This window comes from Eurytemora carolleeae, unplaced genomic scaffold, assembly GCF_000591075.1.
Source record: "Eurytemora carolleeae unplaced genomic scaffold, Eaff_2.0 scaffold262, whole genome shotgun sequence".
Classification (NCBI taxonomy): Eukaryota; Metazoa; Arthropoda; class Copepoda; order Calanoida; family Temoridae; genus Eurytemora; species Eurytemora carolleeae.
In genome coordinates this window covers 137,450-162,442 of record NW_019396267.1, presented here as the reverse complement: position 1 = coordinate 162,442, position 24,993 = coordinate 137,450, and the positions used below count along the sequence as shown (strand labels likewise).

Here is a 24,993-nt window from a genome sequence, read left to right as displayed (position 1 = left end):
TCATAATAAAATGTAATTTGTAAAGTAAGCTAATTCAGCGCCTGTGTCCTAAATATATCACTTCATGCTCACAAATCTTGCCAATTAATGAGCACAGGGCAATTACAATGCTAAGGTATAGAAAATAATCTTAAAAAAGGCATCTTTATTTTGATGCATAATTAGACTTAAAATTTTTCAGAATTCTTATTTTTAACCCCAAAATATTCTAACATTTTTGTATTTTTTGCTGATTTGAGATAAATTAATGTATTTTTGCATAAAGTTATTGAAATGGGTGAAACACAGACTAGCATTGAAATTGTTTTTGGAAATATATAGTTTTTGTAGATCCATTTGTAAAATCGATTTATTTAGTGCGCAAGTTGCACAAGATGAAATGATTCTGAGATATTTTGATGGAAACAACACAACTGTAGATATGACTGATTATAGAGTTGATAATGAAGTTATCTTAGAACAGTTTTGCTTCAAACTTGTGCACCATAAGTCACAAGGTGTAATTGGAAGAACTCATGGCTTGAAGGTAATAAAAAAATACACTACTTGGTTGGACTCTAACTTTCATAACCTATCATCTTATTTAAAGGTCTTCAGCATAAGGTTGCAAAAATTAAAAAGTTTGAGATTTTTGCAACTGTCCAGTTTATTTGTTTCTTTTACAATTTCTTTGTTTCTTTTTCCTGAAAAGTAAAAATTCAGCAATGAAAGATTGAAAGTTATATATATAGACTAGGGTTTCCACACTTTTAATTAAAACTCAAAAAAGTGAAATTATAGACAAAAATTCGCTTAATAAACATTTTTCAGTTGCCTTTTAACCTATTTTAAATTGCTATTTTTGAAGTAAAAAATAATTCATAATAGAAGACATTGCCTAATTTGCATCTTAAAATCATCTAAAACTCAAAATGCAAAATTAAGGACAAAATATTTATTGACTGCACTTTAATTTCTTTCCAATAATTATCTTTGAAGTAGAAATAACTTCATTTTTGACAAGTAAAAGTCCCCTAATGAGCAAATTAAAATTGTCAATTTTCATGCAGGTACTCAAAAACTGGTTTAAAAAATCAGCTGATGGGTTAGCTTGATTACTAATTCTAGATCTTCATTATACATTTAGTTAGTTTGCAAATTCCATGTGCTCACTTAGACTGTTCATTTCTAATTACCACAAATTGTGATATGTGAATGTTTGAAAAAGATAGAAACTGTCACTGAAATTGGAGGAAAATCAAGTTTAAAAGTTTAAAGATAAATAAGCGATTTTTGTTTCTTTTTTGTAAGCTATATATTTCTTCTTCAAAATAAGCAATTTTTTGGTTGAAAATAAGCAATTAATTGTCTTTTATGTTCAAAGATTTGTAATTGCTTAATTGGTGCCATCCAACTCTTACACCTGATTAGGCAACTTTTTATCGCTCAATTATGATTAAACTTTTAGCGCAATTGGAATTACGTTGTGCGGGATTGTCAACAGTGCAGATTGCCTGCAACTGTTCTTGTACTGTGCAGAATTGTGGGAAATTCCAAAGAAATTACTGGGCCCACAATTGCATGCAGGCAAAATCTACTTGCATTGGAAACCCTATCTTAGACTAGATCTAGACTATCAATCTGTTTTGTCAGGCATTGGTTGATACTGAGAAGTATAACAATGGTGATATTCATGATGAGAATAATTTGAGTCTAATTGTGCAAAACAGACTTGAAATGAAAGACAGGTAAATTACAGATTTTCCAAGAAATAGTGTTCTCATATGAAATAAATCAGTAAGAAGAAAAAAGTTAGTTAATTTTCACCCTGCATACCCACCCTGCAAATGTGTACACTGTAAACTTTTTATTGTATATTATTCAATATTTTCTTGCTGCGCGATCACAATCATAATACTTTGTTTATCAATTAAAATCCAATTGAATAGAAATATTCCGAATTATTTAATATTTTATTATTTTATTATAAAATTCTGAATCAAGTATGTAAATAATCATGCCTTCACATTGTGTGCATGTGACTTCACCCAAGCAGCAAAACTCAGAAACAAGCTTTTTAATTTAGATGAATAAAAAACTAGAGAATATTGTATCTTTACAACCAGAGACGCCTAGCGAGAGATTCTAGCAACATATTAATTCAATAAACTGAATAAAGATATCATTACTTTAAAATCTAAAATTTTTTGACTAAAATGGGGAATTAATTACAAAATAAATCATTCATATTTATTTATTAAATACAAAGAACGATAATATCTGCATACAGAAACTTTTAAATCTAAATATTTATTTTAGGTAGTAATCAGGGGCATATTCAGGAATTTGTCTGAAAAATTGTTTATTTTTCCCTAGAAATAAAAACATTTCTCATTTCAGAAAGAAAAAGAAAAACATTGAACTGAAAAAGTTTAGCAAGGGAGAAAATACTTTTTCTGGGAACACACAATTTCACCTGTTAAAATATATACCCCTAACAAAAGAGATTAATGGATTAATTATTTTATTTTCATGGAAATTCAAGTCGCATGATTCATTTATGTTTTTTAAAGATTGAAATCAAATAATTTATTTTTACAATTTAAGACGGGTACAGGCAAAATATCCAGTATTATCAGGATGGTGGTATTTGTGGGGAGGGGACAAATACTCAATCTGCATCAAGTTTTTTTTTAATCTCAAGGGATACCTTGAAATTGACATTTTGGGACACCCAAACGCTCCATTATACTACTGAAATCCAAAAATTTTCTCTTCTTCAAAGTTTCCAAGGGTCTCAAAACTTTGTAAAATATACCTGTTTTTAAGTTGTGGATTTTGGAAAAATATGATTCTGAAGAGGTGCAGGAGGGGGGGGGTTAAAAATATAAGTGTCACAAGAATTTTACACCCCTGGCTGGCAGGTGACACAAAATATGTTAGACTTAAAAATATTAATTTTAAATATGAGTAATAAGCAGTACAGAGAGTCTGAAGTACATTTAGTATTATAAATATCAAATACAAATCTTGGTAATTTCCAATTTTAAAATTTGTGGACCCCCCCCCCCATCCTATCAATTTTGTGCATGCATCTCATATGTAACACATCGATATAATTGGTCCTGTAGTCACAGTGCAAGACCTCCTAGCTGCAGCGGTGGCCCCAGAAATTGTCTTAACCTAATCTAACCCTAAATTAATACAAAATAATTATTATTATTTTGATGGTTAAAAATTAATAGGAGGGGGGGGGGGGGGTTTTATTTTTTATACTAGGACGGACCCTAACTTAACTTGAAAGTAGTGATCATGTACAAAATTGATATGGGCAGGGTCCAAAAATGGTATACTAGAATGAATTAGCTGCATGTAACATATTCAGCTCTTTGTATATATTAAAAACATGATTTTCGTCACTGTTCCTTGCAATTAAAGGAAATAACAAGGATGCTTAGCACAAAAATAATTTTGGCTAATTAGCGACATATATTGGTCCATCCTAGGTTTTCCAGTCAAAATTTTTTGCACAAAAATTATGCAAAAAATTGCGCACAATTTCAATGTTTTTGTGCAGTGATTTGCAAAAGCTGTTTCATGCAAATTCTGAAGAAAATCTGTGCATTTGCGTATTTCATTATTTTGAGCTATTTTGAGTTATTTTGTTATTTTGAGCTATTTTGAGTTATTTTGTTATTTTGATCTATTTTGTTATTTAGTTTTTTTAAGACATGTTTATCATAACAAATTTTATTAGAGAAAGTAACCAAATATTAAAATCCTTCATATTTCATATACCTTATAGCTATAAAAAAATAGGGATAATCTATATGGCATGCATCAAATATCATTTGCATTCATGCGCAATACTGCAGCACAAAAATTCCAATTTTTTGCATTGCACAACTACATGCAAAATTACCTGTATTCATGCACAATATCATGAAAAATTTCTGACGTGAATTTCGTATTAATGCAAAATTTCTTGCAAAAAAATTATTTATTTCGAATGAATGCACAATTTCGTGCAAAATTCGTTTAGCATTGATAACAAAACACCACTGCTTCTCTGAGATATATCACAGGTTTATGTTTTTTTGATAAAAAATTTTAAGCTGGAATTTTCATTTATACCGTTTGTCACCATATCATATTTAGAAATTGGGTCGGTGTACAGGGGCGTACTAGGGGGGGGCCGGGCCCCCGCCCCCCTCTATGTGTGCCCCCCCTGAGAGGCTGAGAGGGGGCACCCATGAGGGAGGCTCTTTTAATATTACATCTGCTTGCATTTCCCTTCCTCAGGCCAGGCACAGTGGCGTAACTAGGGGGCAATAGTCCTGTTGCCCCCCCCTGGGAGTTCCAGGCAGGGCACTGCCCCCCCTGTAAAATACAAAATTAAAAGGAAACTATGTTTAAAAAGTAACACCTGACAATGACAAAGACTAAGGATTTGTCTGAATTCATTGTTAATACAAGGAGAGAAAAGTTTTAGCCTTTTAAAGAGAATACTTCATTACACAATATGTATTATGACGGAGAGCAGACTTAAAGATCTTGCACTTAAAGCTTTATACCCTAAAAGGCTGTCTGAGCTCTCTACTGAAAAAATCATTGAAATGTTTGTGCAAGCAAATCCCAGAAAATTGTAGCTTAAAAGAGTTGGTGAATATGTAGATTGAGTAAATTCTATCTGAAAAATTCAGAAGAAATTTCGTTTATTAGTAAAAATATAATTTTTAATGATGCTGTGATATTGATTTATGGTATTTTTATGGTAAACAAAACAAGTCCAGGTGGGAGGGGGCAAAAAAAATAAAAAAGGTATCAATATTTTTTTCAAAAAATGGGTTTTTAAGGGGGGGCAAAAAAATGTTTGCGTGCTTACCCGCGAAAATTGTGCCCCCACTAAACAAAAGCCCTCGTACGCCACTGTTGGTGTATGAGCAGAAGCAAAATTTTGGATTGGCGCATGTGCAGATGAGAAATTAAATGTCCTTTTGATACAAATTCAAAATGGTTGAATTTAAAAAAAAGAAATAATTAAATATTCAATTTTTAATATTTATTTGCTTTAATTTACTGTAAAAATGTTCTTAAATTTATGAATAATGATTGTTTGATTCAAAATCCAGTATTTTTTATTATCATAAACAATTCATAATTATTAGATAAAATGGAATATATTTATATATATTTGGATTAGTAATTGATTTTAAAAAACTTTAAAGAATATTGAATTTCAAAAGAATGTATTTTTAGGAAGAAATTATTAAAAAAAAAGTAATATCATTAACAATAAGATTGATTGGCATTTTTACAAGATCCAGCTTTCATTGCTGAATTTTATAGTGTGCTTTTCAAGCAGACAGCATCTCCTGGGGAAAACACAGATCTTGGACTTAGTATTGTTAAATATGAAACAACTGAAGCTGCATTAAAGTTGGATCCAAAGATCAAGAAATGTTTGTACAACAAAGATCTTAAAAATCTTGAACCTTCCTTGGGCTCCAGGTAATAGTAAAATTAATCATTTTTGTTCCACAGATACTCATAGTAAATTCTAGTTCATAAAACAATGTAAATATGAAAATGAGGTGTGATGTTTAAGTTTTTAAGCCTCAGCTCCACAATTCTTAATTTAAAGTTCACTATATCTTTACTAAATATATTTTAGCCAGGTTGACACTCTATGACATCAGATTGACATCAAGTGGATTGTTGTTGTGATGTAAGGAGTGTTTTCCTGAAGGTGGATTAGCTTCATTGTCGCTGCATAAGACTATCTATTAGAGATGTCAACGTTTTATTTTTCTAGATTTTAGCTTTCGTTATGATAGTGTTCATCAAAAGTATAAACGTTTTAAACGTTATGTTGCACATTATGAAATTTTAAGGCATAGATTAACGTTACGTAATGAATTTTCTGCACTTGAATACCTTATACAACGTTAAGCTTTAGTAAATGTTAGTGAAAAAAGTAACCTCCGTTACGCTTTTGCATTTCCAGGTTTATAAAACAATCCCAACGTTGCGTTAAAGAATTTGTAATATAACCACCATTTTTTAACGTTCCACTTTCATGCAAGGTAAATATTTTCAGAGACCTTACCTTACATTGTCACTTGGTTTGAAAACTAATAGGTGACAAATGTTTTGCTTTCATAAAATGTCACTTAGGGCATAGTTCTGCATGTTGCAATGCATTTCAGTTCAAAGAATATTTTTTGTTATATAAACTCTTTTAATTACGTTTAGAAACTTTACAAAAATGCAACTTTTCTTACGTTACGAATTATTGAAACGTTATTGTGAAAACTTATTTGTTACACTTTTTTACAACAAAGAATCAAAACTGTTTATTCGTTTCGTTTCTAAGAAAGATTTGAATAAATGCTCTATACTTTTGTTAACACAAATTCAAATTATAAGGAAGACAATTTTACCGACTCAAATGCCGTAGCGTATTCTCAAGACGTGTTTATCCATTTCCGCCATGAAGCACCCACATGTCACCCTCGCTCCTTTGTTCCCCGCCTCACCCCTATACACATCCCAGCCCTCAGTCAGGTTAGGAGAGTTGAGCTAGTAGTAGCTCCGACACAGGGAGCCTCTTGACTCCTTTATGATGATGACGCAGATACTCAGCTAGCAGCAGACGTGCTTACTCGAAGGGTTCCCAGTTTATCATGCTTTCCAGAGACAACATAATCGCTCAATCGGACCATGATAAAACCGCAATCTCTGCCTACTAGGTTGGATAAGCCCTGTTGTTCCAGTTCCTGTTGATCTGCTCCACCAACATGAAGCTCTACATCTCTCCCATGAAGTACCCACAAATATTCATCATTAATTCCTTTGTTAATTTCTAAATCAACCAATTTTAACTCCGCTTTATGTGCAAATATTTCAAAACTTTCGTTTTTATTAAATAAATGTTAGAAATATTCATTTTGATCTCTTTTATTTTATTATAGTGACTTTTAAAGTCAACAACTTTGTGTTGTATTAAAATGTTCAGGACTTAACATTTCTTACATTACACTTCATTAAAAATAATATTGGTTCTAAATGAAAGTATTACAAGATTTTTTACGTGATAACTATATTACTATTTTAGTATTTTTCATCCTGAAACATGAACCATGCAAAAAATTGTGTTAATTCCTTTTAACTCACACTGTTTGTTGCTGTTGCATAGTTAACCTTTTTAAAGAATGTGCAATATAAAGATGTTAAATATATTGATATTTAAAATTTGTGAATCAAAGTTTTTAGCTTTAGACTTTCAACTCAAGGGTGTGTCTTAAAGGGATAAGAGACATAATTTCAAGTGACCATTAATGGAGTGGCATGCCCAGCATACATTTACAAGATAGGAAATGCTGGTATTTTCTAATCATAAATCAGATAAAGGTATACATGTTACCATTGGGAATAGAGCTTGGCCCTCTTTAAATAGAGGATCATTTGAAATTATCATCATGTATTTGACGGGTTTAAAAAATAGATATGTTTTGGGAAACTTTATAAAATGAATTAAAATTCGGCAACATGTGGAACAGTAGTATTAAATTATTTTACGCTAGTTTTACTCAATGCAAACTGACCCTCTGGTGGATTTTCTTTTATCTAACAGAATTCATAGTTTGAAATATTTAAGGTCTACAACATTGGGTAGCAAAGATATAGGGATTAGAAATATAACAACTCATTTCCTTTAGACTTTCTTATCTAACAGAAGTCACAGTATGAAATATGAAACACCAGCTTGCGAAGATATAGAGATTGGAAAATTATAATTTGTGGCAAATTTTTAGTTGTTTTTGTGTTTTTTTAATATCGAATAAAATAAAACAAAGGCTGATTTTTTTTATGCAAACAACCCGAAATAAAATTTTATAAAATTTTTTTCTTTTTTTAACAAATCGATTAAAAATCAGATTTTTATTCTATTTTAAAGTTTCATAAAAATTTATTGATGTATAAAACATTACACGCATTTTCAAATTGATAAAATACTTTTGCATTTTAGTAGGTATCTACATTTCTAAATTTTTCAACCTTAAACATGAACCATGCCTACTGAAGTTATGATTTCAATTAGTCAAATAAACATGAAACCCAGCAATTGTGTTGTGTTCACAGAACCGTTCCACTTAATAAGTTGATTTTTTTACTATAAGTAAATCATTTGCTGTATAACATAAAATGCACATGTAAAATTTCTGAAATGTCATCTTCTGTTTCCAGAGTTTTAGTGGGTTTCATTAAACAATGGCATAAGATTTGAATTTTCACTAACAGAAAAAAAAACCGTTAGACTAATCAATTTAGTATTCAGAGAAAAGTTATGAAATGTTTTGATTTACAAAATTACATTTTTTTATGTTATGATCCATTATTGAAATTTATACTCTGTAAAAAAACTTTCGTTTCCTGATTATTAAAATAATAACCCATAACAGAAACGTTGAATTTTTCATTATACAATAAGGGAAAACATTTCAAAACGTTTTCATAAACAGTAATGCATTTTTTTTGTTCTACAACGTTACACTTTTTATAAGTTGAACTTTGATATAGAAGTCCTTTCCTTATGATATTCAATCAAATCACAATTAATTTTTCAAACGTTAGCCTTTCAAGCTCCCCATGGAAAGAAAACATTTCTTCACATTATGGTCAAACAAGTTGTAGATATTAGAAAAATAACGTTACATTACCACAAAACGCTAACGCTAGGTATGAGCTCCTCTAACGTTAACATTAGGTATGAGCTCCTATAACGTTAATGTATAACATTCATGTTACATAGAATAAATCCATATGTTACACATTATTGTAACGTAACTTACAAAAACATACATTTTACGTTACGTTACACTATCGTTGACATCTCTACTATCTATACTATTGACCAGTAATTGAGGATACTTTGGAGGCTCAGTAAGACAAAAGGGTTTTATCTTAAACAATGGTAAAACCAAGCAGAATACTAAAACAACATCCAGAGTACACCATAAAACAATGTTTGCATTGTAATGGGATTAAAAACAAAAAATGAAAATTAAAGGATTATGTTGGGCAGGAACTTTATTGGCAAGGCTTCTAGATGCATGCCAAACAGTTTGTTCTTTTACATTGTATACAAAGTTGTTAAAGCAAGATTTGAAAATTACAAAGATCTGAGCTAAATTTGTTCCAAAGCCTCTGATATAGGACCAAGGGGATGTGACATTGATCATGGATCTCCAATGTAATTCAAAATTTGTGAAATCCTCATAAGCCCTCCCTTCATTAAATAATCGATCTCACTTTTCTTTTGATCCCTCAAACTGAAAAACATGCTTGGATGGATAAATTTTGAGAATTTTTTTTAAATGTCCTTGCAGTGACAATGAAGCCTATTTGCATTCAGGAAATGCTCCTTACATCAAAACGAAGATCTGGTTGACATCAACTGGTCAACTGATATAGAAATAGTGGACATTAAAAAAACTAAAGTGCTAAGACTTCTTAAATTACCCATAATTTTTTCGAGGGCTAAACCTATTGATAACACATCATTCCATAAAAATTACAGCACACATGTTGCAGTGGTGACGATAAGGGCTGCGCATTGTTCTTAGTGAATGATTGTTCTTTCACAAGAATGAATGGAATGATCAAGAACAATCCCATCGTGCTGAAAAAAGAATTTAGCATAGAATGCATTCTTATAAATGTTTGAACGATTCGTAAAGGAATGGAATCGAAGGGAAAGGAAATTTTTGAAAAGAACATTTAAAATCAGTAACTCATTCATATTATCAAGAACACATTCTAATTTGAGAACGCATTTTAGATCAGGAATGTGTTCTAAATCATCTAGAAATAAATGAGAGATTTTTTTTGATTTGATCACCTGAACCCACCCTGTTCTTCTACTCATAAAGGAAAGGAACAGAACAAACGGAATGAGAAGGGAATGATTGAAAAAATGAACAAGAACGGAAAGATCTAGCTGAAGGCCCTTGTTCTAGAATGGAACAGAACAATTTCAAAAAAGTTGTGCCCAGCCCTAGTGACAATTATATCAATAAAATAAAGATGACTTTTGAATTAAGTTTTTATTTTTAACAAGTTTTCAAGTAAGTAAAGTGAAGCTTTTTTAACTGATAGCTTCTCTTTGTTTCCAAAAGCTTGATATAAATAAAATTTGAAATCAAAAGTCAAGTCGTCTTATTATGTTAAAATTATCACCTACCACAGTATAAACAAAATCTGGAAAGATATTTAATATTTTTAGGAAATACTTTTTCTGGAAAAAAACATACATTCGCAACCCTTGGGGCCACCTAGCATGTTCTAGTTGCACAACTTTACATTTCATTAAGTCTCCCTTATCAAATTTTTTAAAATAAACCTTTTTTCATATGGAACAGGATCAACGAGTTGCCCTACAGCCTTTCAATGTGTGTCAATCTTCTTACTGTGATTGATAACTTGATTAAGGTATTATGTTTCATATAAAAAAAATCGTTATACAGGTAAATTTTCAAATGTTACTGTTGTAAATCAGGAATGCATCTCTGCAAATGAAAGGTCACTTGATTTATTTCAATCCCTTTAACTAATATTCTCTTTAGTGTGGCCTGAACCAATCTAGATGGAAAGCTTATGGACATCAACTGCACTGCATCCAATCATATTCTGCTGAACCCAAACAGCTTGGAGAAATTGAACTTAGACAAGGACAGTAAAGATTGGTGTTGTTTTTTTTAAAAGATAAAATTTGTCATGAAAAACGAACAATGGATGAACAAAATGCATTGCTAAGAGAAATAAAAAGGATCCAAAAACAAAAACTAATGATTTAAAATCGTTCAAATGAACTTTAAAAGCTATCATTATTTCCAAACCAATTTTCCAAAAGATTTTGAAAACACGATTGTTTTTTACTGAAAAAAAGATTTGTTTAACCAAATTTTTGAATAAAAAAGATCTTTTATTAACTAAACGAACAATTTTATTGAACAATAGTTCACTGAGAAAACTAACAAAATAAATGAAAAATGAACGAAAATTTTGAGAACGAACGAAATCAAATTTTTTAAAGGATTGAAGAAAACTAAGAAAATGGGTTTTTAACGAACGTTAAATGAATGAAATGAAAAAAAGCCAAACACAACAATCTTTACAGGACAGAGGTCTCAATGTCTGAATGCTTGCAATAGACAAGAAAACCTTGTCACCAAATCAACAAGGAAGTTTTACCATTCAGTTTATAAAACAAAAACATTCTTTTACAGATATTGTCCTGCGTATTAAACTATTTTTTTCTTTATCACAATACTTAAAAGGATTGTTTGCAAAAAATAAAAGGGGTATAAGCTTACGGCGAAAAATAAACACTTTTGATCGCTACTTATCTTAGTTCTATCTGGTGCGTCTATAAGGAGAAAATTGTTAAAAACAACTTTTTCTTAATAACGTATTGTAAACTAATTAATTTAATTTTAAACACATCATTCAGATATTATCATCAATTATTTTTCCAAACGTTCATAGTTTCATAATATTTGTTATTTGTTTTATATACAATGCACTTAAAACTACTTTTTTCTGCTAGGTCTCTCTATCTGAATGATTTGCTTGTAATTAAATTGATTTTTTCTTCTTCGATCAGACAAAGGTTTAAAGGGTACCATTTAAAATCAGTCATGCTAATGCATAAATGGATGTTTACTTGAAATTATGTCTACAATCACTTTAAATAAATCTAAATGTTAAAAATGAAGTGTTTATCCCGGAGAAAACTTTGAATATTCTGAGGATTACCAACTCATTCTCAGGTCCAATCATTTTAAATTTTTACTTTTAAATATTTTTCTTGAAAAATTTGCTATTACCACTTGAAAGTTGGGGTCATAGAAAGTACCAGACAAACTTCAAAGGAAGTTGTACATGCAATGTAGAAGGCTGATTGGTAAATAAACTAAATAAGCATGGTGTCTCAGTACTTTGTTGAATTTTCCCATTTTTTTAATAACACCAAAATAGCATTAGCTATTAAAAAGTATAAGAAAGTTTAAGAGTAAAATTGTTGTTTTTGTGTCTAAAACATAATATCAAATATTTATTTTACCAATATTTCAAAATCTAAATTTTTCATTCTATTTAGAAAGATTAGACGAATATGTTCCGAGGAAAACCATCCTGGTTTTACAGTTCATGTTTTGAATAAAAAATACCCAGGTTAATTTCAAAATTTAAAATCTCTTCATTTGAGTTAATGATGTTTCATCAACATTATTCTGTTTGTTTCTAAATACACTTATTATCTTAATTTTTTACTTCAGAATCCCAAATAAGTCTATCTTACAACTCCAAAATAATCTAGACTGCTATAATTAATATAATTGTTCACTTAAACAAATGTTCTTTTAAAAAATTCAATAAGTTTTAATTTGGATACTTTAAATTAGGAATTCCACAGAAATATTTGTTAGAGCAATTCCAGACAAAATTTGCAAACTGCAGAAAATTTTTTTTTTCTACATGGAATCCCTAAAGTTTATCTTATCAAAAAATACAAGAAATTGACTAAAACTTGGACATCATTGCGGGCTCTTTAACCACTTCAGATCGGAAAGATATGCTTAGTTGTTGTCCTACAGGCAAACGTTAGGGTATTGTGTGTATTCTAAAGTAAGTGGAAAATCTTTCTAAGGTTGCATCTTAAGTCAATTTTCAAATAAACGTAAAATCTGTTTTTTTAGAGCTTTGTGGTGTGGCACTCAGTAGTGAAAAAAGTAGGTCTTTGAATTTCTGAGATTGTATTTTTGAGTATTATTCAAGATTTAAAATTTTCGAAAATAGTAGTTTTACGGAAAACTAATATGAATCTATGATTGTTCCCACGGAAACCAACAAAACAATTTTTAAACAAATCATTTCGAATTCAGTAACATCACTAACAGATCTTTCTTCGCACAGCAAGATGTTTACTGTGATGATTTATTGCAGGTTTACCTTCAAAGGATGAGACTTTAGAAACGACTATAGGGAATGTCCTTTGTTTACATTTAGGTTTCCTTGCCAGCCAAAAAATGGCTTATTTCTGTGCTTTATCATTTAGAACCATTATTATAATAAATTTAAGACAGAAACCATAAATTAAGCTTTAAATCGTCATATTCTAAGAGTTCTGGGAAGGGTTGGGCAGGTTCCAACATTTCAAGCTTTTTCCTTAACGGTTAGTACAAACTGTTTTTAAAATAAAATCTCAGGTATCTATTAGTTTTAGAGGGTAAGAACAAAAATTTGGTTTGTTAATTGTATTTTCAATTATTTTTTAATTTACTGTTTGTTCAGAATCTCAATTTTAATAACGCATTAACAGAAAATTTTCAATTCAATTTTCTGAATTAATGGTGTTAAAAATATTATGTTAACAGTTAATGAAATCATTAACAGCACAGCCATTAACAGTCTATTACAGTATTAACAACATCCATAATTTTAAAAAATAATAAAAACATCAAAACACATAATTTTTTTTTTTTAACAAGTTCAACTAAATTGTGTTTTCAGAAAAAAAAACCAAATTCAATGTTTTTAAACAAAAAATACACTTTTTTTGTTTTCAATCGTTAATTATTTTTTCAAAAACAGGTAGTTTGTTTTAATAATGATATAAAAATCAACGGTTTTTTGTGGTTAGTTAACGGACTCTTCCGTTTTTTTTTGAAAACCTGCTTTTAGTTAACAAAACTTTGCCAAGTCCTAGTTCTGGGTCGTCTTTACAATCTCATCCTTTGTGGGTAACCCTGAATCTTAATTCAACCTGATCATATCCTTGGCCCAAATTTCAATTCTTTAAACCAATAAAAATAGTATAATTCTTTAAACCAATAAAAATAGTATAGTTTTAGTTTAATAATATTATACAACAAGTGCAAATTTTTTTCTGTCATAAATCATATCCTTTACCTGCACATCTCCAGTAAACAAACACCTTTACCTGCACTCCAGTAAACATAAACCTTTATTGACATAGCTCCCATCAGCATAATCCTTTACCTGCATAGCTCCTATAGCCCAACTGATTAAAGGTTTGGAACCTAAAGGGACCAGGTTCTTTAAAGGGATCCCTTTACTGCCCCCACGAGCCAAGATCAATCCTTAATATTCAAATTAGTCTTAAGACTCTAAAATAAAATAAATCATAGAACACTTTGGATGAACAAAAAGACAAAAAATTTAGTCTTGCTTGATTTTGGGGTTTCATTTTATAACAAAATTGTTAAAATTCTTTGCAGCCTTGCAGGTATCTCTTAATGAATTACTAATGAACAAATCCATTTTTTGCGGATTTCTGATCTATTCTTGGCAAATTTTCTTTGATTTTATTTTTTAACTATAGACTATACAGTAATTTTTAAGACTAGGCTATACCTTCTATTTCAATTGTGAACATGCTCTCTTGCATATATTGTAAAACAAAAACAAACAAAAATTTTGTGAATTTTAGGAGATTTTTTTGTAGATTCTAAAAATTTTCAAAAATTGAATTTTGTTAGAGGCAAATTTTTGTAAATGTGATCATCCAGAAATCTCAACTAGGGTCATGTGAGGTCAACAAAAAATTTGAGCACGATTGGTTGAGCTGTTTTGATGTTTATTGGACACAAACAAACAGACAGACAATCAATAAATCTATTTAGATGAATCTGAGAAGAGACTTGAACTGGTAAAACAGTACGCCAGGGATAACATAGTCAGGTCAGGTTTGTGTAAGACAAACGCTTCGAAAAATGAACTCAAATTTTGGCAGCATTCCTCCCTCTGTACATCCCTGAAATCATCTCTGTATTGTCCAGCAGACCCATCCCACATCACCAAATAGAACCCATCAGCATTTAGAGTTTAACTTATTTTTGTTTTAGTCTTTGGGCCTTTTCATTTGAAAGTTTTCCCTGTCTATTACCTAGAAATAGAACTTCTTCAATTTTTATAATTTAACATTTTTGGCCTGTATTTACTTATTAAGTTAAAGAATTTTTTTTAACACAAAAAATGTAATTTAAAAACCTAAAAAGTAGTTCACCTGGGTCTTCTTTGTGTTGTGGTTCCTGCTGAAATATATTTTGAAGTTGAGTTTTATATAAATCATAAATAAAAAAGATATTTAAAATTATAGCTAACTGCAAAGTTAAGTAAAGGTTAAAAAGGTAAAGTGAAAAAAAACTAAAAATCCAAGTCAATTTACATGTAAAAATAGATGAATCTAGATAAGAAAAAAAAAGATAAATTTTAAGATTATTAGAATTTTGTGTTTTTTTTGCGTTCCATATTATTTATGACAGCAATTGACTTTTTAAAAATGTTTTACAAAATCTATTAACATTTTGATCATAGTATCTTACTACAGAAATAGAATCTTAAAATTAAAGACACGTTGTTCGAAGTTATGAACAATATGTTAGATTCCCAACATTCTCCTTGAAGTTTTGTATAAAATGTCTCTCAGTAAGTTTGATTATATGAAAAAAGTTCTGTATGGTTAGTTTTTGCCAATGTGTTTTGTTAAATTGTTGTAAAGTCCAACCTTCTGTAACCTAAAACCTATGTAAAGAGTAAGTCTATAGCTACATTTCATGGCTTCTGATTGGTTCTGATTTGACCAATGACATGTCTGGATAAACAGCTGTCATAATTCACAAAATTTATTATGTAAATATAGAATGGTTTTTACAAAATCTACAATCCCCGGTTTCAACTAAGAGTTAATGCCAAGTCTAATATATAGGAAGGGATAAATCCATCTATTGGTCGGTTAACATAAAACCCAGTCGGATAAATCCAACTATTGGTCGGTTTACTTAAAAACCAAGTCGGATAAATCCAATTATTGGTCGGTTTACTTAAAACCAAGTCGGACTCGGATAAATCCAATTATTGGTTGGTTTACTTAAAACCAAGTCAAGATAAAACTCGACTTATCACTTGGGTGTAAATAAACGCTAAAACCGTTTTTTTGGGGGGGGGTTAAGCTTTTGAATGCTCAGTTTAGTTCTAATTGGTTTTCATGAAATATATTCATTGAAAAGTATCTATTTTAGTGTGAATATGTACATAGAAAACCCGTTCATCACTTCATATACAACTGATGTAGAGATGTCAGGATTGGATATTATCTCAAGTATAGGAGGACTTTTGGGACTTTTCATTGGTAAATATTATTAGAACTTTTAGGACTTTTCATTGGTAAATAGTATTTAAAGACTATTAGGACTTTTTAATGGTGAATTATAGTATTAGAGGACTTTGGGGACTTTTCATTGGAAAAAATTATATTGGAGCACTTTGGGAACTTTTTTTTGAAAAAATTATATTGGATGACTTTGGGGACTTTTTATTACTAAATAGTATGGTTTTTTGAATTTTGATATTGGTGTAAAGTATGGTTAGGACTTTTGGGACTTTTCATTAATAGAAATTATTAGTGGACTTTGAATTGGTAAATATCGAAAGGACTTTTGATGGTTTTTTTTATTATTAAGCAGTAGCAAAGGACTTTTCGGACTTCTATTGGTAAATAGTTCAAAAGGACTTTATGGGATAAAAATATATATACTACGATAAATTCATATACATATGAGACAAAAAATCTTCAGGAAATTCAGAATAAGGTTGAATAAAGCCTGTTTGTCGTCTAAACGTATCATACCTTCTTATAATATAATGTTTATTAATGTTTATATATTATTCTAGGATTTTCCCTTGTTACCCTTGGAGAGATCGTTTATTATCTGTTGTTCCTGATGTTCAGTAGAATAATTACAAAAAATTGATGGAAAATTATGAATTCAAATTACTCTTAAATAAAAGTATTCTAATCGTCATTTTCAATCTATTTTTTTACTGTTAAGATATAATTTTTCTGAAACTGTTTAATACTCTGCACTGTACGAACTGTACACATGTGTACCATGTATACTGTGTAATGTGTAGTGTGTACTGTGTACTTATCATTATGCACTAGCTATGTTCTGTCTCCTGTTTATTGATTTTTTGTACTGTGTACTAATGCATATATTCTGTGTGTTAATTTTACTCTACTGTGAACTGTTTAATGTGTATAGATTCTGTGAACTTTATATTGTATTGTTAACTGTGACCTGCGTACACTGAATTGTCGCTAAAAGAACCTGTCAAATCTTTCGTTAGGATGTTAATTTAGAAAGATGAAAATTTCCCTGAAAGATAATTGAAGGTCTGCAGTATGGTTTTGGTGAATTATATTGACGTACTAAGCCTAGGGGTGTCAGAAATGATTTTTTTGCATTTTTTGAAAACGTCCAATAAACCTAAAAAAGTTTGATTTTGATAAAACTTTTTGTTCTGGATGATAACAAATATCTATCTAAAACTTTCTTAAACTGGCATGGCATATTTTTTCTATATTCATTTAGTTAAGAGTTTGAGTTAAAATAAGTATTAATAAATATTGCTTTATATCGAGTAGATANAATTCACCAAAACCATACTGCAGTCCTTCAATTATCATACAGGGAAATTTTCATCTTTCTAAACATCCCAACGAATGATTTGACAGGTTCTTTCAAGTTCCATTTAATACACACGACGGCACTCTTTAACATTTAATCTTATCAATAATGTGGAAGTAATCATCATTTTTCTACTGTTAGTTTCATAATTTCCTACATAGCGCAAAGTAAACAATTTTCAAAGAGATAAGATAGAAGCCTCATTTATTCTTGATCCGGCACAGTTTTAAGATTTTTAGGATTTTTAGAGTTGTAAATGGAAACTCGCTTGAAATTACGTCTTAAGCCACACTCACTCATAAATCAACATAAAAAGTATAATAAAAAAATAATAAAATATTAAAAAATGCAGCTAAGTTTCTTGTGCATCTTACCCAGTGGCTGAGCCCCCCCCCCTTTAACAAAAAATAAAAACAACAAGCGGAGACCAAAATGCTGGGCGGGAGACGAATGGCGGGAGGCTTGGTGACGTCACGGAGGCTGGGAGTTTTGTGGGGCCTGGAGGTAATTCTGCAAATCCGGAGGCTCGGAGGTCATTTTTGCGGGGATCATGGCGCCTCTGCACCCCGGCTCCCTCGTAAGGGGGGTTGAGATATTGCAACCCCCCCCCCTCCCTCCCTCCTCTCCTCTCTAAAGGGGTCCCCATTTGCTAAGATTGATAATGAGAGCGAAGGATATAATAATATCAGTTTTAATTTTCAAAATCAAGAATTTTTTAAAAAGATATTATGGTTTTATTAAACGGACGAAGGGTGCCTTACCATTCAAAGTTTTGGTAGGGTCCCTCCCCCCTCCCCCTCCCTTGCAGTGCCTGGAGGTTTAGTGTTCATTTCCTTCTAAAGGTGAAAATATAACGGATTTTGTACAAAGGTAGTAAGAAGTCACATCTGTATAGACATGTGATGTGACTATCTATCTATATATGTGTAATATTTTATCTCTCTATCCCAGAAACATATTTTAATTGTTAAACACAAAATAACAGTCAGGGACTTCCTTTATGCGATATAAAATCTATTAACCAGTTAATTAAAATTTGTAAACATTTATGTGCATATTTTGAATATCAACTAAGATTGTCGTTTATAAGTCTACATGGGAGTTAATAATAAAAAAAGTAAATATTAAAGTGATAAAGAAATTGAATATAGACTTTATTAAATCTTTTAAATAGAACTAAAGCTAAATATCCTGTCTTTTAAAAAGATTATGATAAATATGTGAAAATGTGCAGGGCAAATATTTACAGATTGTTACTAATTTTAAATTATAAATAATTAACGACGTATCTAATCAAAAACCTTGATAAAGACGACTTACATTCTGTTTTTTACTGATAAGAACTTTTATTGCCGCGTATAAAATAATTCTCAGCTGAGAAATGGTTTTCCTTCAGATTATATTTTCATATGCGAAGGCCATAGTGAATTATTAATTGTAAACTTTCGCGGAAATGTGCGAAAATTTTCGAACGTTTTTCGCAAACTTTTTAGCGAAATTTTACTTTTTTCGCGATAATTGTTTCCGCGAAATTTCGCAAAAAATAGCTGCAACAATTAATTGCGCAAAAAAATTGCGGAATTCTTTGCTCTGAGAGTTTAGCATTATATCATAAAATAAAAATTTCTGTTCCGTATTTTTTTGTAATATTTTCGCATTTTCCCCCCTCTGAATTTTCGCTTTTCTTTTATCGCAAAAAATTTCGCATCTTTTCGCGAAACAGGTAGAAACAAAATTTCGCGAAACAGGTTAAGCAAAATTTCTGCGAAAAAATGAAAATTTTCGCACATATCTTGAGCGAACGAAACGTGAAAAATGCGAAATTTTCACAAAACGATTTACCCTTTTCGCTGGAAACCCTATTGTAAACTAACGCAGAAAAAAGATTATGTATAAATCACTGCAAAGAAGACATAAAACATAAGTAAAATGTACGTGACATTACCCATATCACTTTGTGACATCTTAGCTTCTCTAGTTTGGATTTTAAGTACGAGTATGAGAAAAAAAAATTAAATACAAATTAGAAATTCTAAACTTTTTTGTTCTTTTCAAAAGTATTTCAATTGAAGGAGTTATAATTGAAAACTTAAAATATTTCAATCTTACAATCCAATTACTTTAGTTTGATGTGAAACTGATGTAGCTCTAAGATGAATTTGCATGAGACAGATTACAGATCGTCTTCGTGCAAGGTAACGTATTTCAAGGAACAATTTATTATTTTCTTAGTTTATTCACAATTTTCCCTGAAACTATATAATAACGTGCGTAATTGCGTTATACCTTTTATACAAAGGACCTATAAAATATTTGGATAGGAAAACCACTCTGGGACATTAAACTATTAAACTATTAAACTATTAAACTATTAAATTATTAAACTATTAAACTATTAAACTATTAAACTATTAAACTATTAAACTATTAAACTATTAATTAAACTATTAAACTATTAAACTATTAAACTATTAAACTATTAAACTATTAAACTATTAAACTATTAAACTATTAAACTATTAAACTATTAAACTCAGCAAAAGTGCACAGTACAAAGAACCATTTCCCTGGAAAAGTTGATTTTTTATGTTGAAGCTTAAACAAACATTTGTTTTGATACAAATATATGCACAAAATTATTCAAATGTCGTCTTCACAATCCATAGTTTTATGAATCTCATTGTATACTAGGATAACGGCGGTGCTGTTACGGCAGTATTTGGCAGCCTTACATCTATTCTTCTTATTCTTCAGGTTAGAACATATCGTCTGATGTTTCAGATTCATTGGATAAATTAAAATCCTATCTTGATGTATTTCAAGAAGCACAGTGTACGCTAAATATGAGAAGTTTTACAAATTCAAAAACTGCTTTTCTTTCACCATGTCAAATTTTCACCCTGAGACAAACGAACCATAAATAAACCCGAAACGAAAGTATAAAAAGAATCGTTTCTTTTTTTTTAAGATTAAATATTAGAAAGTTTAATGACAGCAAACTTTACCAGAATAAAGTTTTGAAATGTTGAAAGTTTTATCAAAGAGATAAAAAATGAACCTAGTCCCGCTAATTACAGATTTTTGAGGGACGATTGGTCCTCATCATGATAGAAACAACAAGATTATTGTATTCGTGTATTTTTAATGTAAAATGTAATAAAAACTTATAATTTTTACGTTATTCCAAGATTTTTAACAAAAGCTATTTTTTTCAGTTGATTATGAATGTTTCGAACAGTAACAACAATAGAAAAAATGAGAATAACAACAACAACAACAATAATAACAACAACAATGTGAACTCTCAGACGAATGTGTTTATGAATATGTTTATGAACATGGTGACCGCTACAGGAATGAGTCCTGGAAAGCGTTCATTTTTAAGCCAGGTACAAATTCAGGGCTCGTCGCGCCTACGCGAGAAAATTATGTGTTTTTTATTAACACGTGGAAATTGGAAATTAACAGTTAACGATAAAATCGTCCGGAAATTAACGCACGAAAGAGATTTTAAAGGGAGTGTTCGTGAAAAATGAAAGGGGGTATAGGCTTAATGCGATAAAAAAGCGCTTTTGATCGCTACTAATCTTACTTCTATCTGTTGCGTCTATAAGGAGAAAATTGATAAAGACGTCTCATACCGAAGAGCGTAGCGCCCATACAAATTGAGGAAGTTGGAACATATGACTTAGACCGTAAAAAAATCAAATTAATATCAAACATTTAAGCTTATCTTATAGACATAAAAATTTAAAGAAATATTTTGATTTTGATCTATAAATCTAGTTATATTTTATTAAATATTTGACTTTTTTGGGGGAGAGAAGTTCGAATTTGTTTAAAAGTTACACAGCCTACAGTGCTGACCAGAATACTCTGGAATATGAAGTCGACTTTTAAACTCAAGTTATGTTTTAAATAATCCAATAAGCATGAAACAAGGCAAATGTGCAGTGTAAACAGACCCATTTCACTTAATAATTGATTCAATAACTTACTAGTAAAGCAATTTGCTTTATAACAACTTCAAATGCACTTAAGTATTGTTTTAATATCGTTGATGGTTTTGATTTGAATAAAAAGATTTATTCTTGATTTACTGGAAAGAAAAATAAGGATATAAAATATATGAGATTATACATATTTCAGGAGGAGCCCCGGGTGCCAAACCAAATCTGTTGGATATTTATTCAGAACTTTATGGATACAATAAATGAATCATCTTTCTAAACAATCTGTAACAAATACCTTACTCCAATAGTTCGTTTATTGTTCTCCAATAATACTTTAGTATGTATCAATCCATATACAACACTCCTGTATTCTTAAGTATGTATCGTTCAGATACAACTCGCTCTCGAACTCAATGTTCTCCAATAATACTTTAGTATGTATCAATCCATATACAACACTTCTGTATTCTTAAGTATGTATCGTTCAGATACAACTCGCTCTCGAACCCTATGTTCTCCAATAATACTTTAGTATGTATCAATCCATATACAACACTTCTGTATTCTCAGTGTGTATCGTTAAGATACAACTCGCTTTCGGACTCTTTGTTCTCCAATAATACTTTAGTATGTATCAATCCATATACAACACTTCTGTATTCTCAGTGTGTATCGTTAAGATACAACTCGCTCTCGAACTCTATTCTCTCTACGCGAGAAATAATACTTGTCTAAACGTAATAAAGCAAAGGTTCATGTCTAACTAGTCTATAATTTTGGGTTTATAGTTCAAGTTAATAATAAGGACCGATAGGTTTGTTCAGAAATTAATGAACGTAGTTAGGGTACAAATAATGTTATAACGTAATATATAGGTATGTTCAGGTTTACAAAATATGGTGTTTTTGACTATTTTTATTACAGATCTTTTATTAAAATCAAGCAGATAAACAATCAGAATTTATTCAACAGAGCCCTTCAAATCCCTCTCCTAGAAACAATTTTAGCGTTTAAATGTTTTTTTTCGTAATTGTAAAACACTAAATGTTGGGGATTTTTCTGAATTAACATTGATCGATTTTAAAGCAATTTAAAGTCGATATTTTTTCAGGTTTAATCATTTAATTTTGACCAACTATAAAGCTTCCAGAGTCCGAATTTAAATAACTTAAGCCGCGGCTCAAATATGAGATGCGGTTCAAACATGGTAGGTTCCACCTGAAATTTTTGATGGGCGGATTTTTGGTAATGTTAATTTGGTAATGACAATTTGGTAATGACAATTTGGTAAGGTGACAATTTGGTAACGACAATTTGGTAATGACAATTTGGTAAGCTCACAATAGTGGCAATTTGGTAATGACAAATTAGTAACAACAAAAAAGTGACAATTTGGTAATACAAATTTGGTAACGTCATAAAAGTGACAATTTGGTAAACGAAATAAAAGTGACATTATGTAAAATTGTTAAATTTTTAGTTTTATATTCAATTGAAGATAATTGATTCTAGGAATCTTTTATTTCTGCACAAAAGAAATGCGCCAAAAATAATTGTATAATTCGCAATATTTTCTAAAAACCACGTTTCAACCTGAACGTGTGTCATATACCGCAAGAAGAGGAGACTTGGATCATGAATTTCTTATTCATCACCCCTTCTAGGGGTGGCAAAATGTTACAAGATTCAAAAGGATTCAAATAATACAACAAGAACGGACTTTATGTATGTCAATGTTAGGAAGTTATCAATGTTACTTTTTATATGTAGTTACCAAACTGTTCCTTTTATAATCAACATTTAACATTTAAGAGGATGCAGTGCTTGGCCCCTAGCTCATTCTAGCCGCAGCGCTCGGCCCAGAAATTGTCTTAACCTAACCTAACCCAAATATTGTGAGAAACAGCACATTATTTAACATTTAATAGCCCGCAGCGCTCGGCCATCTAGCCCATACTAGCCGCAGCGTTCGGCCCGGTAGTTGTCTTAAACTAACCTAACCCAAAATAATGAGAGAAACAGCACATTATTAAACTTTTAATAGGCCGCAGCGCTCGGCCCCTTAGCCCATCCTAGCCGCAGCGCTCGGCCCAGAAATTGTCTTTACCTAACCTAACCCTAAATAATGTGAAAAACAGCAAATTATTAAACATTAAATTGAATTAAATTTAACTTTTATCAACAAATTGTCCTTTTTTTGTAGTTACCAAAATGTTATTACCAAATTGTCACTTTTTTGTAGTTACCATATTGTCATTACCAAATTGTCACTTTTATGACGTTACCAATTTGTCATTATCAAATTGTCACTTTTGTGAGCTTACCAAATTGTCGTTACCAAATTGTCACTTTTGTGAGCTTACAAAATTGTCATTACCAAATTGTCATTGCCAAATTGTCGTTACCAAATTGTCACCTTACCAAATTGTTATTACCAAAGTGTCATTGCCAAATTGTCGTTACCAAATTGTCACCTTACCAAATTGTCTTTACCAAATTGTCACCTTACCAAATTGTTATTACCAAATTTTCATTACCAAATTGTCGTTACCAAGTTGTCACCTTACCAAATTGTTATTACCAAATTTTCATTACCAAATTGTCGTTACCAAATTGTCACCTTTCCAAATTGTTATTACCAAATTGTCATTACCAAATTGTCATTACCAAATTGTCGTTACCAAATTGACATTACCAAAAATCCGTCCGTCGAAATTGTATTTAGTATTTCGAGATTTGAGCCGGTGCTCAATTGGAACCGGTTTTTGGCGTGAGTTGTCATTACAAATTTTTAGTCCAATCGATTAAGGCGTTTTGACGTTTATTGGATACAAACAAAAAGAAACAGACAGACAAGCCTAGTTTAAGTATAGAGAAGATAGCTAAATGGGTATTAAGAAGTTATGGTGAGATAGCTAAAGAAGGGTCTTTGCTGACTGTACGTAGTTACCTACAAAAGATTAAACTTAAGAGACGAATGTACGGAAAGGAATCTATTCCGCCATTTTCTTTTTGTAAAAATTTCTTTTATATATTATTTAAAGAAATATTGATATGTGGATCCAGACGGATTTATTCAAAGACTTTAAGGTCGTCATTTCAGTCTCATCTTTTGTTGATACCTCTGCATATATTTTAGGACAGTTAGTGCTGTGTTAAAGTAATTGGCAAAATTCTAAAATATTTTTCTTTATCTCTTTCAATATAGAACCTATTTCAATGCAGTAATGACTTTTTTAAGAAAAACTTTACAAAATGAAATAAAAACAGTAAAGCTAACATTGATGAAAGTATGTATTGTGCGTATATTTCTAAATAAACAGCGGCATGTAGCAGAGGTTGAAATTGTTTCCCATCCTTTTTAAAAAACATTAAGGCTTTTTTGGCTTTTTGATTTTAGAACCATTTACGAACTACAACACAACTCAAAATTTTAATCTTTGAAACTAAGGTTCATATTTTCTTTCAAAAAAAAACACAAATGTTAAAAAACAAGGGGGGGGGGG

General features: G+C 30.5%; 2 protein-coding genes across 2 annotated transcripts; both read left to right on the top strand.

The window, feature by feature from the left end:
* Nucleotides 1-33: 33 nt before the first annotated feature.
* Nucleotides 34-16,868, top strand: LOC111699750 (uncharacterized). The gene is made up of 13 exons (XM_023470484.1): nt 34-115; nt 358-526; nt 1,633-1,727; nt 5,329-5,490; nt 10,404-10,473; nt 10,608-10,713; nt 11,162-11,225; nt 11,760-11,813; nt 12,143-12,216; nt 12,741-12,773; nt 14,688-14,745; nt 16,086-16,195; nt 16,738-16,868. The coding sequence occupies exons 1-13, from the start codon at nt 108-110 to the stop codon at nt 16,815-16,817; spliced, it is 1,083 nt and encodes a 360-aa protein (XP_023326252.1). The 5' UTR covers nt 34-107; the 3' UTR covers nt 16,818-16,868.
* A 2,789-nt stretch (nt 16,869-19,657) lies between these two features.
* Nucleotides 19,658-21,792, top strand: LOC111699748 (putative actin-fragmin kinase DDB_G0287957). Its single transcript, XM_023470481.1, has 4 exons — nt 19,658-19,729; nt 20,226-20,288; nt 20,750-20,923; nt 21,684-21,792. The coding sequence occupies exons 1-4, from the start codon at nt 19,688-19,690 to the stop codon at nt 21,762-21,764; spliced, it is 360 nt and encodes a 119-aa protein (XP_023326249.1). The 5' UTR covers nt 19,658-19,687; the 3' UTR covers nt 21,765-21,792.
* The last annotated feature ends 3,201 nt before the right edge of the window (nt 21,793-24,993 follow it).